The sequence below is a fragment of the Poeciliopsis prolifica genome, unplaced genomic scaffold, assembly GCF_027474105.1.
Source record: "Poeciliopsis prolifica strain line A6 unplaced genomic scaffold, Auburn_PproV2 SCAFFOLD003, whole genome shotgun sequence".
NCBI lineage: Eukaryota > Metazoa > Chordata > Actinopteri > Cyprinodontiformes > Poeciliidae > Poeciliopsis > Poeciliopsis prolifica.
In genome coordinates this window covers 5485804-5498584 of record NW_026562378.1, presented here as the reverse complement: position 1 = coordinate 5498584, position 12781 = coordinate 5485804, and the positions used below count along the sequence as shown (strand labels likewise).

Genomic DNA, 12781 nt, shown 5'->3' with positions numbered 1-12781 from the left:
TTTGTGGTGAAGCTATATTTTTTCTTCTTTTTTTTTCTTTCTTCCTCCAACAGCGGTTAAAGGAGCATTCAGGAGTTTTTCCAATGCCTTCAGTTTGTTTTGCAACAATGAGGTTGCGTACTTTTTGAGAGAGTTCTTTGCCTTCAGCCATCATTGTGTCGCGCTTCACCTCGGTGATGAAGCTTTTCTTTGTAGCGTTTAGGACTAAAGTGGATGACATCAACTTGCCCTAATGCTGGCAGATTTCAGTGTTTGTCTTTTTCACCTTTTTGTTCTCGTTCTCAATACCTACTGCACTTCACCAGATGAGTTTACCCGAAGAATAATTTATGCAAATATCAGTGGGTTACTGGGAAGCAGGGAATTTCATGTCAGCAGACTCACTGGAGATGTGTTTATTAGTTAGTTTAAATTGAAGGTCTTGTGATTCAGTGTATTGTGTCTCTTTTAGTAGTTTGACGGCTGACAGTAAATTTCCTCACAGTTTCTCCCTATTTCTGGCTTAACCTACCTGCCATAAAAATAAGATAACCAGGATATAAGAGAGGAAGCACAATCCATCTCTGCCTTTACTGCAGCCTTTTTATACTATATAAAAAATGTAGCACACACACACACATGCACACACACTTGGATGCACTCATATAGCATTGTATCATCTCCAGCAAAGCTTTACTTATACCTGAAAACTACAAAAGTAGGTTAGACATTGCATATATTTACCATAATAATCATTCAAACTTCTTCCATCCATGTGTAAGGTAACTTTAAAGATGTTTCCTCTGAAGCTGTTTCTTTTTTACTTTTTTCACTCCTCGCCGGTCACCTCTTTTTTTTCCCCAACGATTGTGAGGATAATAAAAACTTGATTTGACATTTAAGCTCGAATGGTTGTCAGCTGTCCCTTTCGTGCTCTTCTTCCTCTTCTTCTTCCTCCTCCTCCCGTCTTTGGGCCGGAGCTCGGCAGTGGGTCTCGTCGCCTCGGACCATGACACAGAGAGTTATATATGCCAGGGTATTACAGGGCCCTTCTTAATCCGGTTTGTCACACTGCTCCCTCTGGAGTGGGGTAATTTCATGGTGCTGAACTGGTATTGATAGAGCTTCAGCAAATGAGGCACGCAGCAATCGTTAACTTTAATAACCATAAAGATGTGAGCTTCGGAGTCACGTAGAGCCAAGAGAGGAAACCCACACAGGTGATTAAGAATCGACCAGGGCCTCGGCCAACATGCACCTCGCATCTCTTATTCACACTAATGGAATTACCTGTTAAAGATGTCAGAGCTATTACCACCAACGGGGCAATTGCTGCTCTAGATCTTTCTCTTTTCAGTAAATTGGAGCTCCTTTTCTACGACTCCACACATAGAAAATGCCCATTAAAAAGATAAAGCATAAGAATTTTCTAGTTTTGTTTTTTTGTTTTTAAATGTCTCTTGAGTTTTGATTTACTGCGCCTGGTGGGTTTCTCTAAATCTGCTGTGGAGCAGCATTCAGCATTCTGCGAGAGTGCAGCTGGATTCAGAAGAACGAGAGGAGGGGGAAAAAAAACATTTATTTACGTGACTCAAGTCTAGCTGGGTCAGTGGTTTCTGTCAATCAACTTGAGCTTCGGAGTGGTGTTTTTTTTCTCTCTGCTTTTCCAGCTCCACCCCTCCCGTCCGTGAGTTTGTGGTAGCTCCGGGCGCTACTGTAGCTGCTATGTCTACTTGTTTGTCTGCTCCCATTACTGCGGGTGATGCTGCCTCAGGAGGAAAAGTGAAATCCAGGCTGGAGATGCGTAAGTGAGAAAGCAGCCTGAAGCCCACACTCTGGCTGAGGTCAGAAAAAACACACACACACGCATAGACTGCAGCAGTGTGCTGATGGGCACCTGGTAAATGGTGAATCCACTCTGGCTCAAAGTGCAACAGTGACAGGTCAAAGTGTTTCAGACTGGATAAAATGGTTAACAATGTCGGAGATCAATTTATTTGATATTGTTGACAGGTAAAGTCCAGTTTTCTATCAAAAGTCAAGTCAAGTCTCAAGTCAAGACAGGCAAAAGTCTCAAGTCGGGAGCTCGGGATTTCGAGTCCTTTTGAGTAGGTTTTTTGTTTGTTTGTTTGTTTTGTTTTAAATAATGTTCCAATTATGTTAAATGTAAATAATGGACCATGTGCTCTTTCAAACACGCAATTACACTCATTGCAAACAAAGCCCAGTGGTTTTGACTTTGGATGTGATGGTAAAATCAATATCCGTCAGTCCAGTTAGGGTTGAATCTACAGCCAATTTCACACCTCAGTGTTGATGAAAACGTGTTGCATGAATCAAGGTTGCCAGAATTACTAACCAAGACACGAAACAATGTGCTGCATTATAATCCAGATGAACACACTGGGACAGCGGACTTTGTATGCTTAAAAGAAAAAAAAAAACAATCTACTATTTTTATTTTGTTAAATATTAAAACTGTTTGCCTTCCTAACCTGCTGCTTTCACTGGGCAGCTTATCATGATGTTGCTGCAAATGATCATCTTTTGTAAAAGCATGACTTTGGCAATGCTGCTCAGCCTGTCTTGCTCCAACAAGCTGACGGTAAATGGCTAAGTTTTGTTCTGTTGCATTCAAATGAAATGTTTTATCTTTTGTTTTTTTCACAAAAACAAAAAAAATGTTTCAGAGTGAGATTTGAAAAATGTAGAAATCACCACCATGAACAACATCTGGTTTTTCAGATTCTGACTGATGTATTCAGATGACTAGAAGTTGGTCAGTGACTCATAAAAGAGAAAAGTTTTCCCAGCCTTGCATGGAGTTTTATGCAGTTCAACAGATCTTTTGGAGCCATCTTTAGGAGGTCATTTGAGCAGCAGCTCTTGAGAATTCCTCTTCAACTTCATTTCTGAGTCCCAAGGCTGACTGCTTAATGTAGCATAGTAAAAATCTGGATCATACACAAAAAAGTATGCCGACTATTCTTGTGTTTTATTCTTTCTCATCTACATAAATGTCTTTTATGTTCTCTCTGGGTTGTAATTCAGACACTATTAACATCATGGAAATGACATTTCATTATGAATACATAAAAAACAAGCTGCAATTTTTATGCTTCTTTTGGGGGTTTTTTATTTTTTATTTTGTACTGCCAGAAAAGAGGGGGGATTTGAGGTGTACAGTAAATGTGGGTTGTGTAGTTTTTGATGAAATATGTACACCTCATCTGCTGCCAAAAGACTTGAAAAGTTGTTCCCTGGCACAGGCGGCGAGGCTCTCATTTGGAATCCACTTGACAGAGCTTTGAAGGCTGTTTAAACATTATCTCAAGTAATCGAGGGAGTGTTCACGAAGTTCAGACTTGATGTTTAAATAATGAAAAGCTAAGTCCCGACGAACGTCATTAAACTTATATGCATAGGGAAAGCTAGCTCGCAGCCACTTTGAAGCCTCTTGAAGCGGATCATTAATTCCCTCCCTTTTCTCTCCCCTTAAATGTTAAAAGCAGAAAACTAATCAAGACAAACAGAACGTTTTTTTTTTTTTTTTTACTTTCAACTGTGGACTGACACTTGCAAATCAGAAGTAAAAAGGAGGATGTCTTTTGTTTGTTTTTGTTTTTGTTCACTATGCATGATTTCACAGCAAGAACAGTTGACATAAAAAAATGCAAAAGCTTTTCATGAAATCTTTGTGCCGCTTCGAAGAGACTTTGACGCCTGTGAGAGTCTCAATTTGTCTTCAAAGTCTGTATAATTTCAGCGTTAATTTTGAACTTCAGCTGCTGCCCTGCTTCGTGAGAAAGAAAGAACTCTGTGTCCAATGTTACATTTCCATAACTCCACTCATGTCTGCACTGATTTGCCTGACGATGGGAATCGCAGCTCCTGCTGCTGCCCGAGATGAACATCGGAAATGAGGCGTTCTTAGGCAGTAGATAGCAGTCGGTCACACAGAGGGACTGGGGAACGGCAGCAAGCCCACGGACAGGGAGAAACTGTGAGCAAGGTTGGACGAGACGGAGACGTAGTACCTGGCGGCTTGGCAGAGGAAAACAGGCACAGCAGCAGGCAGACGAGAACAGCGAGTGTCCGCTGATTAAGTTGTTGTGGCAAGTCCTTGAGAAGCTTTACATTCTCCTGACCGCTGTGTCCATTTCCTCACCAATGAGTCATTAGTTAACTGTTGTGGCGAAGAAAGGCAGAGAGATAAAGTGAGCGAGTGTGAGAGCGCTGAGGTGGATTTCCAATAAACAATTGGAATAGTTCTTTCTGGACTTCCTGTTGTCAGTGGTCATTTTTTATCTTACAAGCAGAGGTGACATTCCACTGTGTGCGAGAACAGTTGCTATAAAATAAGTTTGTTTAGAAAATAGACATCTTAACCTTGTCCCTATCAGCCTATTTTACTAATTTGCCTGATTGACGAGGTTGTTATTATCAACTGTAAGTATCTCTCTGTATTCCCTAGAAAATACAGACTTTCACCTCAACTCTAAGATTTCCCAAAGGTTATGTTGCATAATAAATATAGATTTAAACTAGAGATCTATCAATATGATATTAATATATCTGTTTGTCCTGATATTGAAAGACAACCCTGGCACAGATGACATGACAATGTGTCCGGTCAATAAGGGAAAATTTATTCTAACTCCACGTTTTGTGTTGTCGTGTTTTATTATTTATTTTACATCATGCATAGAATTCCTAATTGTAATTTCTGGATGAAGTTTGTTCTCTGCATGTTTGACCAACCCATTGTTTTCTGTGAATTTGCTTCTTTAATATTTATTTTTCATTGGCTGTTACACTCCTAAGGGACTAGGAGAATGAACAATTTAAAGCTGTGTTGTTTTTACATGTTGGACCAGGTTTGCGATACTTTCAGTGGATTTAATGGGGCCGTACTGATGCATCGTTATCAAATCAAACTGTAATTCGGTCCATTCGTGTCTGTGTTTTAAAAAACAGAAACATTTTCAGTCAATTCAGCTCTTTTTTTCCTTACCGGATCGGTATCGGCTTATACTAAACGTCATAATTCTGTATAGGAAGTGAAAAAAAGTGGTTAGGGTCAAATACTGTTGACCAGTTTTGCTTATCCTGTGGAAGTTGCCTCCTCTGTTTTCTTAGCCACCAGGGAAGTGGTCTTCTGCAGCTGTAGCCCATCTGCTTCAAGGTTTGACATGTTTTGCCTTTGGTGAAGGTAATTCACAAGCTCACACTGACATCTTTGCAATATCTAGACCCCCAAATGCATTGAGGTGCTGACAAGCAATTAAAACCGTGTCTCTTACAAAATGGCCACTGAGTGAATATTGACCTTTGGTTCTTTCTTTGACTTCATTTCTACAAGAAAAAACCAACTAACTCTGCATCCTGTTTCCTTAAAAACAATATTCACACCAAAGAACACTGCTGTCTGTAAAACCTAAAAGTGCTTTTAAATGGCGTGTCGGTGAACTTTCCGTATAAAACTCAAATTCATTTGACTCCAGCCACCAGCTGCTTTCTTCTTTGCCACTCTGGTAGAATTGATTGCAGACATTGATTGCTGCTCTTTGCCACTCTGGACATGTTATGGTGCTTGTTTCTCAAGTTAAACCAAGATATAAAGTTTTTAAATTATCTGTATTTTGTTACCAGTATGCAGTTTTTGCTTCTTTTTTTTGTCACTTTGATTTCTGTGATTATGAAGTCTTTAGCCACCACAGAGTAATTTGTTATGCTGCTGTGACCCTGAGAACAGGTGCAGAAATAACACAGTCAGCAGCTGTGTGTTAGACTTACATCACGTGTCAAACTCGAGGCCTGGGGGCCAAATCCGGCCCGCCACAGCTCTCTGGACTTTGGAGGGACACATAAATAGAACTGTCACGATAACAGTGTGCTTGAATATTATTTTATCAATCAACTTGAAGCTGATTGTTTCTGTTTAATGCCAAATTGCACCAATTGGCCACCCCACTTTTTTGTGAATCATCGCGTAAATTCACACAAAACCAACAAATCGCAATGTTTTTTCACACCAATCCATAATTGTGAATTTGTTGCAAAACAATGGATGTAAGTGACGATTCATTCCCACCTGCAGGTGGCAGCATTTCTTCCTTCTACTTCTACTGAACAACTGCCTCGGCTTAAACGTCAACGTGGCGAGTGATAAAAAGTTGGATTTACCTTCATACATAAGAGTAAATATTTCTAAATTATGACCATAGACACTTTTTTATTGTGAAACAAAAATCAATTGTGAAATGTTGGAGTGACTGAAAATATGTTCAGTGTGATTTAATTTTAAGAATTTATTTATATTTTAACAGTTTAACGCTTTTTATCAATACATTGTGTATTGTGTATTGATACCCGGCCCTTCAAGAACATTCATGACTTTGATTTGGCTTAAAAGGAAAAAAATAGTTTGACATCCCTGACTTACATCATCTGCAGTTTTAAAACAAGCACACCGGCCTCCACCGCCTGATTATGGCAGCGACAGCTTCGCATCTCGCCCAGGCATTTCAGATGTCGGCTTTTATGATTTGCAGAAACACTTTTGGTGCGTACAACCTACTTCTCACTTTCCTAACACCTCTCAGGTGTGTAATTTGTCCATCCGTCACAAAATCACCAGCACTCATGTCAAATTCTCGGAAGACAAAAAAAAGGTGTTCTCCGGCAGTTAGCATTTCTCTATCGCTTCGAGAGCCTCATCATCAAGGGCAGCAGTAATTCCAGGCTGCGTGACAGATGTTGCAGCGTAGTTGTGCAGAAAGTGTGCTGAGAGACTGTTTATGCTTCTTTTTTTCCTTCTTCTTCTTCTTCGAAGTGGATTTAGAAAAGCATGGTGCGTTTAACTTTTGAATCCCCTGCAGGTCAAAATGTGGTAATTGAAAACCAGCATTAAAAAGCCCACAGAGAATCTTATTACAGACAGAATCCTCCTGCATAAACACTGCACATGTTGTGATGTCTTTTCAGACAATAGACATACATCATCAGTGGCTTCATCAGTCTTCCCATCTTTGAATGACCCTATGCAGCATTTTGTCATTCAAAGATGGATCGTTTTATGCTATGTTAGAGTTGCACTGAGGGATATAGTGACTATATTCCTCAAGGAGGAATTGGCCAGCATAGGATTTTTATGCATTGCCCACTGTAAAAAAAACACAACGTGATTTTAACTTTAAAACAAAAAGAATTTAAAATGAACAAATATCTTACTTTACTGCTGCTGAAACAGCACAGCTCATTGCAGGTATATTATAGTATCTTGTGGCATGGTTTCTGTTGTTTAATTGACAGTCAGTTATTCAAATTAATTAGATGAAGTGTTGGGTGGGGGAGGATTAAACAAAAGAATTTTGAGAATATCCAGGATGCTATGCTACTTCAATCAAAAAAAAAGTCTTTTTAAAAGTTTTCCAACAAATGACCACAAAAATATGCATTGGTCACTTGTTGAAATTAGCAGACGAATTCACCTGGTTTTACTAGTAGAATTTTTCACCACTATATTCCACCATCAGAATGGTGTGTTCATTATAATATCTAATGCTAATTTCATCCTGCATGTGGCATTTTGCATGGAAATAGAGAAATGGAAATTAACCTTAGCGAGCAGCACAATTTAGATTTATATTTGTTTAAAAAGATGTGAAAACCACAGAGACTTCTCCTTCTGTTTTCCTAACTGTTTGCTAAAATCCTAATCAAACACATTCTAATGTGTGGTCATAATGTGGAAAAAGTTCAAGGAAAATGAGTATATTGCATATGCAAATTTGGATTTTTTAAAATGCCCCCCAATCCAAATCCTCACAGTCTCCAAATATCTAATGATGAAGCGCAGCTTGTTTTTTCCACTTCCATTCCTAATTTCTATATTTATCTCCACATTTTACAACCTTCCTCATTACCGCCTCGTAATTGGCCATTGGGCTAAGCTGAAAACAATGAAGCATTGATTTCCTTAAACGTAATCACCGCATCCAGTCATTTAATGACTGCTGTCACTGCAGGACATGGGGAGAAAAATGACCAGCCGATGGTCCCATCGATGCCCTTCACCTTCCCTCACTAAAGGCTAGAGTGCAGAGCCACCCACTCCATCTTAGCAAGTTAGTTTAACCCCCTCAGCCGCCTGACAAGTTCCAGGCACTACATCCATTAGGAATGCAGTCATGTCTCCAGTTGTTTTTGCCCAGTTCTCCACCGGTATGCCATTGCTAATGCATTTTTTGCGGGGGACCAAACACATCTGTTGTGAAGTATCGCGTGGCGTCGCATGCTTAAGTACACATAACGTACACATTGAGATGCACAAATCAGAAGGTAATTTACCTCACTATGGGCTCCCAGGATCCTGAGTGGGATTAAGTGTAGTTCAAGTGGCCATTTGTTGTTTAAGTGCCTCTTGTGACAGACTGGCTAAAGTAATCATGGAACAATTTACACTGCACTCTGCTTCACATACCAGATGGTTCACACCTAATGTCCACCTGGCTGGATCTTACGCCGCTCATATACACACACTGACATGTTTGTGTGTGTCCGCACACGCTCGTGTGTGTGTGTGTGTGTCAGGACTATTCATTAAGACTGTAATTTAGGTGGTTTGTTACATCCACATTCATCACATTCTCAGGTCTTCAACACACCAAATCCATGTTTATTTTGTTTACTACATCAAATGAGTTTGCTGTAAACCCATGCCCATGAAGTTAAGTTGTGTTTAGCAGTCAAATGTTTTCGCAGCATAAAATGAGCGGGCAGACAAAAGATGTTTATGACGTGGGTTATTAATATTGTTTACTATTGAGCCCCTCCCCCCATCCATTAAACATAGCAGAACATGACCCACAACACAGCAGCTCCACATGCATGTAGCAGTCTAAAAAGCAGAAAACTGTGTACGTGCAGTAGAGTCAATATATAAAATACAGAAATTGTTGTTGCCATAACATGAGTTCACATTTTGAATGGCCATTGTAATCTTCAGCTGTCGGGTCGGAGTCACGCTGCAGCAGATGGCTGCACCTGACAGGGTTTATAACGCCCAAAATGCTAAAGGTTGCTGAGGGTGTTGGAAGCACAGCTGGGCCTGAGAGAAATTAGCACAATGTGGATTTACTGCAGCTGATTCTGGCAGGGAGGTATTTACCAATGACATTACAATTATACAATATTATTAAATGATGCCAAACCTGATAAAAGCAAGCTCACTTTACCCACAAGAATCAATCAGTAAGAACAAGCATGCAGTCATATTCAAGAAGTCACAACTTGTATTCTGATGAGCCGTTTATGTAGAAAATGACCTTTAAGATTCTAAATATCCCTCTTGTTTAACTCGTTCTCATTTAATATTACCTTAAATGTTGCTTTCATTTGCTTCAAGTGGAAAATCGTCTTACTTAACAGAAATAAATGCTTTCAAACATCTGTCCTTGTCCATTCGGTAAATCATATAAATGAACTTTTTCAGAACATAATTTATTCAACGAGTCTGTACATTGGAAGTTAGTTGTCTGTATAGTTAAAGAAAAAAGGATTCCTAAAGACTTCCTACAAGAAGTAGCAAAATACTACAAGTGCTGCCCTTTCTGACCATTTCCTTCACTTTTTAACCACAGCGTATCCATCTTCTTACAGATACTTCCCCAAGGAAAAAATATATAACTTCATGAAGCTCAGATCATCTCGAACTTGATTTCTTCAGTATGATCTCATCTAACAGAGTGCATTTGTGATGTGGTGGACCAAGAGGCAGGCATAATGGATGGGCCACTGAGAAACCCACGGCAACAACCTGTACAATATTGTCACCTTTGCTCATAACTGCTTAAAGATAGAAAATGTTGTGAAGTGAAAACTGTGGATAAACAGGAAAGGTCGAGTCAGCAGTCACAAAAAACGAATCAATAACAATCGACATCGACTGAAACGCTTATATTGCGACCATGTCGTCAATCCCTATATCACACTTAACAAAATCAGAGACATATACCAATCTTTGGAGCAAGTTGTGTGATTAATACATAACATACATTCATACAGTCAACATACAATGTTCTGTTCAGTGGGAGATGTTCAATTGTCCAGATTTCACACCAGCTTCCTTTGCATCCCTCTCACCGCATCTGATTATAGCGGTTGTGTGAGGTTTGCCGTGGCGCATCTGCTTATGGTTTAATTGAAATTCTAAAAAGCCTAAGAGAAATCTGTGGGTTCTGCAGGCCAGAAAGCACATTCCTGTGTGTGTTTTCCATATCCTGCTTCCTCCTGCCCAGAAACATCTAACGAGAAGGCAGAGAGAGTGAGCCTGATACGGAGAGGCAGCTGGGTCCGGCAGGACTGCAAATGTTTGTCTTGTAATCCGGAACTGCTTGGACTTTGGTCTTGCCAAGACAGACATTGATGAAAATGGAAGAAGAAAACTGTTGCCAAACTCGGCCAGACTGCCTGGTGCTCAGTTCCGTAATTCATGACCCAAGTCATTTTAAATATTTGCACAACCCGCCTGGGCAGAGAGAAACAAACTGTTTCTTTTTTTTTTTTTTTCATTATTATTTATGCTAGCAGAAGTAAATGCCTCTTCCTTTTTGCAGCAGAAAACCCTCTCTAAAACGCTGCATTGTCGACTGCTATAATGCACTACACAAATTATTTTCTCTCTGCTTTCTACTCTGTATATTGAGTGGAATATATTAGACTCTCCTTTTCCTATCTGATGCCTCGTCGTGGGATGAGCTCCAGTTTTAATTGCTGGATGCTGCCGTCTGTTGCTGTGGCTGTCACAGAAAGATAAAGAGTTTTTCCTGGGGCCGGTAGGAGAGGGGAGAGCAGTGATGAAGGGCCTTTCTCCTGCAGCTCTGCTGGCTGCATTAGCCCCATGTGTTATAATTGTGTGAAGAGGGCACTTCCAGTGGCTACCTCATTACTCACCGGCATGGCCAGTCCCTGGCAGGAAGACACACCTTGTCCTTTAGCTCTTTCTCTCAGCCTGTCTCACTCATTTCAGGGTGTCCCTCAGCTCCATCACCTGTGCACCCTCCCTGGGGTAATCCTCCCTATTGTTATTTTGACCCATTAGTGCCATTGGCGCATATCACCTTCTGCATTGGCTGAATTTTTTTGACATCCTCCTTTGTCAAACTGGGGCAGATTGTGCAACATTTGCTCTCACTGTCAACTGTGTTTTGGAGTTGAAGCTTTAGTGCGGCGCAGCCGGAGATTGCGCGGGTCGGCTTTCGAAGTTTTAATGACTAAGTGGTGCTCAGTGCGGAGACAAAGTGGTGCCTGGAGGAGGTAATCACAAATTTCAAAGAATTTCAACGGGAATTTCATGATACGGACCCACACAAAGAAGCATGTAATTTAGCTGGCAAGAAGGCTGGAGCCACTGAAGTGGAAAAGAAAGATAACTCTGACTTCTCTTCATAATTCTAACTTTAAACTCAAAATTGTAATTTTATGTCCATCTCTGTCAAAATCCAAGTAAATGACCAAACATTCTCAGGTGTGTGTCAGCCATGTTGTTTGGTAAGGTAAGGTAATTTTTGTTTTTGTAGCACATTTTCAGCAACAAATCAATTCAAAGCATTCATGAGTTGGAGAAAATACGAACAAAGTAACTAAATAAAAGCAAGATAAAAATAAAAACATGGGGAACATGTTTAATAAGAATAAGAGTTTATGAACTAGGAGGGCTTCTAAGTTTGTTAGCACATCAAAATAAATCACATAACTACTTCCTCCTAGTTATTGGATTTGTAAAGCTGCACACTGAAAACCTGTCCCAAATGCATTTGGTAGATTTGAGTTTTAAAACCAGATATTCCTCATGGTGCATAAACAACGTAAACAACTCTGATAGTTAAAGAAAAAGAAAAAAGTCAAAGTCTTGAGGAAAAGAGTCCAAACCGCAAAGCTGACAACGTTTCACTGAAGCAAAACATCAAAGTTCCTGGGGTGTGAATACATTTTGTTAGACTTAAAATGTTTGATCACATTGATAATATATGTGAGGCTAATTAAAAATGGAGAAATGGACACGTTGGTAAATGTGAGACGTTCTTCATGAGAGTCATCTTGAGCTGATTGGTATGAAGTGAGGACAGCCAGCCCTGAATGAGAGGCAATTTGATGACATAATTGAGATTCCTTGAGGGCCAATTTGTTACACATGCTTACAGTGTAAGTGCCTGATGATTGTACTGCTGTTAAGCTGACATAATATAATGAGTCGTAGCTGAGTTTCTCTCTCATTCCCTCTATGGCTGCTTTCTAGGGGAGTTCCTTTAGAAATGTGTTGGGGAATTGTAAATAAGAATCGCTCTTTTTTTTCTCTCATATTTACTTGCTTATGTTTCTGCCTGTGTCTCTGCAGAGGGAGGAACCTGTGAGGTGATTGCCGCTCACAGGTGCTGCAACAAGAACCGCATTGAGGAGCGTTCGCAGACGGTCAAATGCTCCTGTTTGCCCGGGAAAGTGGCCGGAACGACACGCAACAAACCCTCCTGCGTGGACGGTGAGAACATCTAATGTCTTCCAGTGTAACGTTGCGGCCACTGACAATTTATGTCTGAAGTCCTGTATTGCATGCTTGATAACCTGTAAAAGACGGATTAATATCCATAAAAAGATACAAGTCTCCTCTATATGGAATGGACATCTAACAAGTGTGGATGTTTCTGCCGGGTATTTATACATCCTACAGGAATGTAGGATGAATTTCTCCATTTATAAAACATTATAAGGTCCACAAAAATCCTGATAAGTAGAAAACACA

The 12781-nt window shown here is 40.1% G+C and overlaps 1 protein-coding gene across 4 annotated transcripts in view; it reads left to right on the top strand.

Moving 5' to 3' along the window:
- LOC129358332 (chemokine-like protein TAFA-1) overlaps nucleotides 1–12781 on the top strand; it is a 136739-nt gene that overhangs the window by 101883 nt on the left and 22075 nt on the right. For all 4 annotated transcript variants that reach the window (XR_008605796.1, XR_008605797.1, XR_008605795.1 and 1 more), the window contains one exon: nucleotides 12380–12520. Coding sequence is in view for 1 of the 4 variants with exons in the window: in XM_055027306.1 (XP_054883281.1) it covers nucleotides 12380–12520 (141 nt within the window). In the remaining 3 variants the exon portion in view is untranslated. The remainder of the gene's footprint in view (nucleotides 1–12379; nucleotides 12521–12781) is intronic.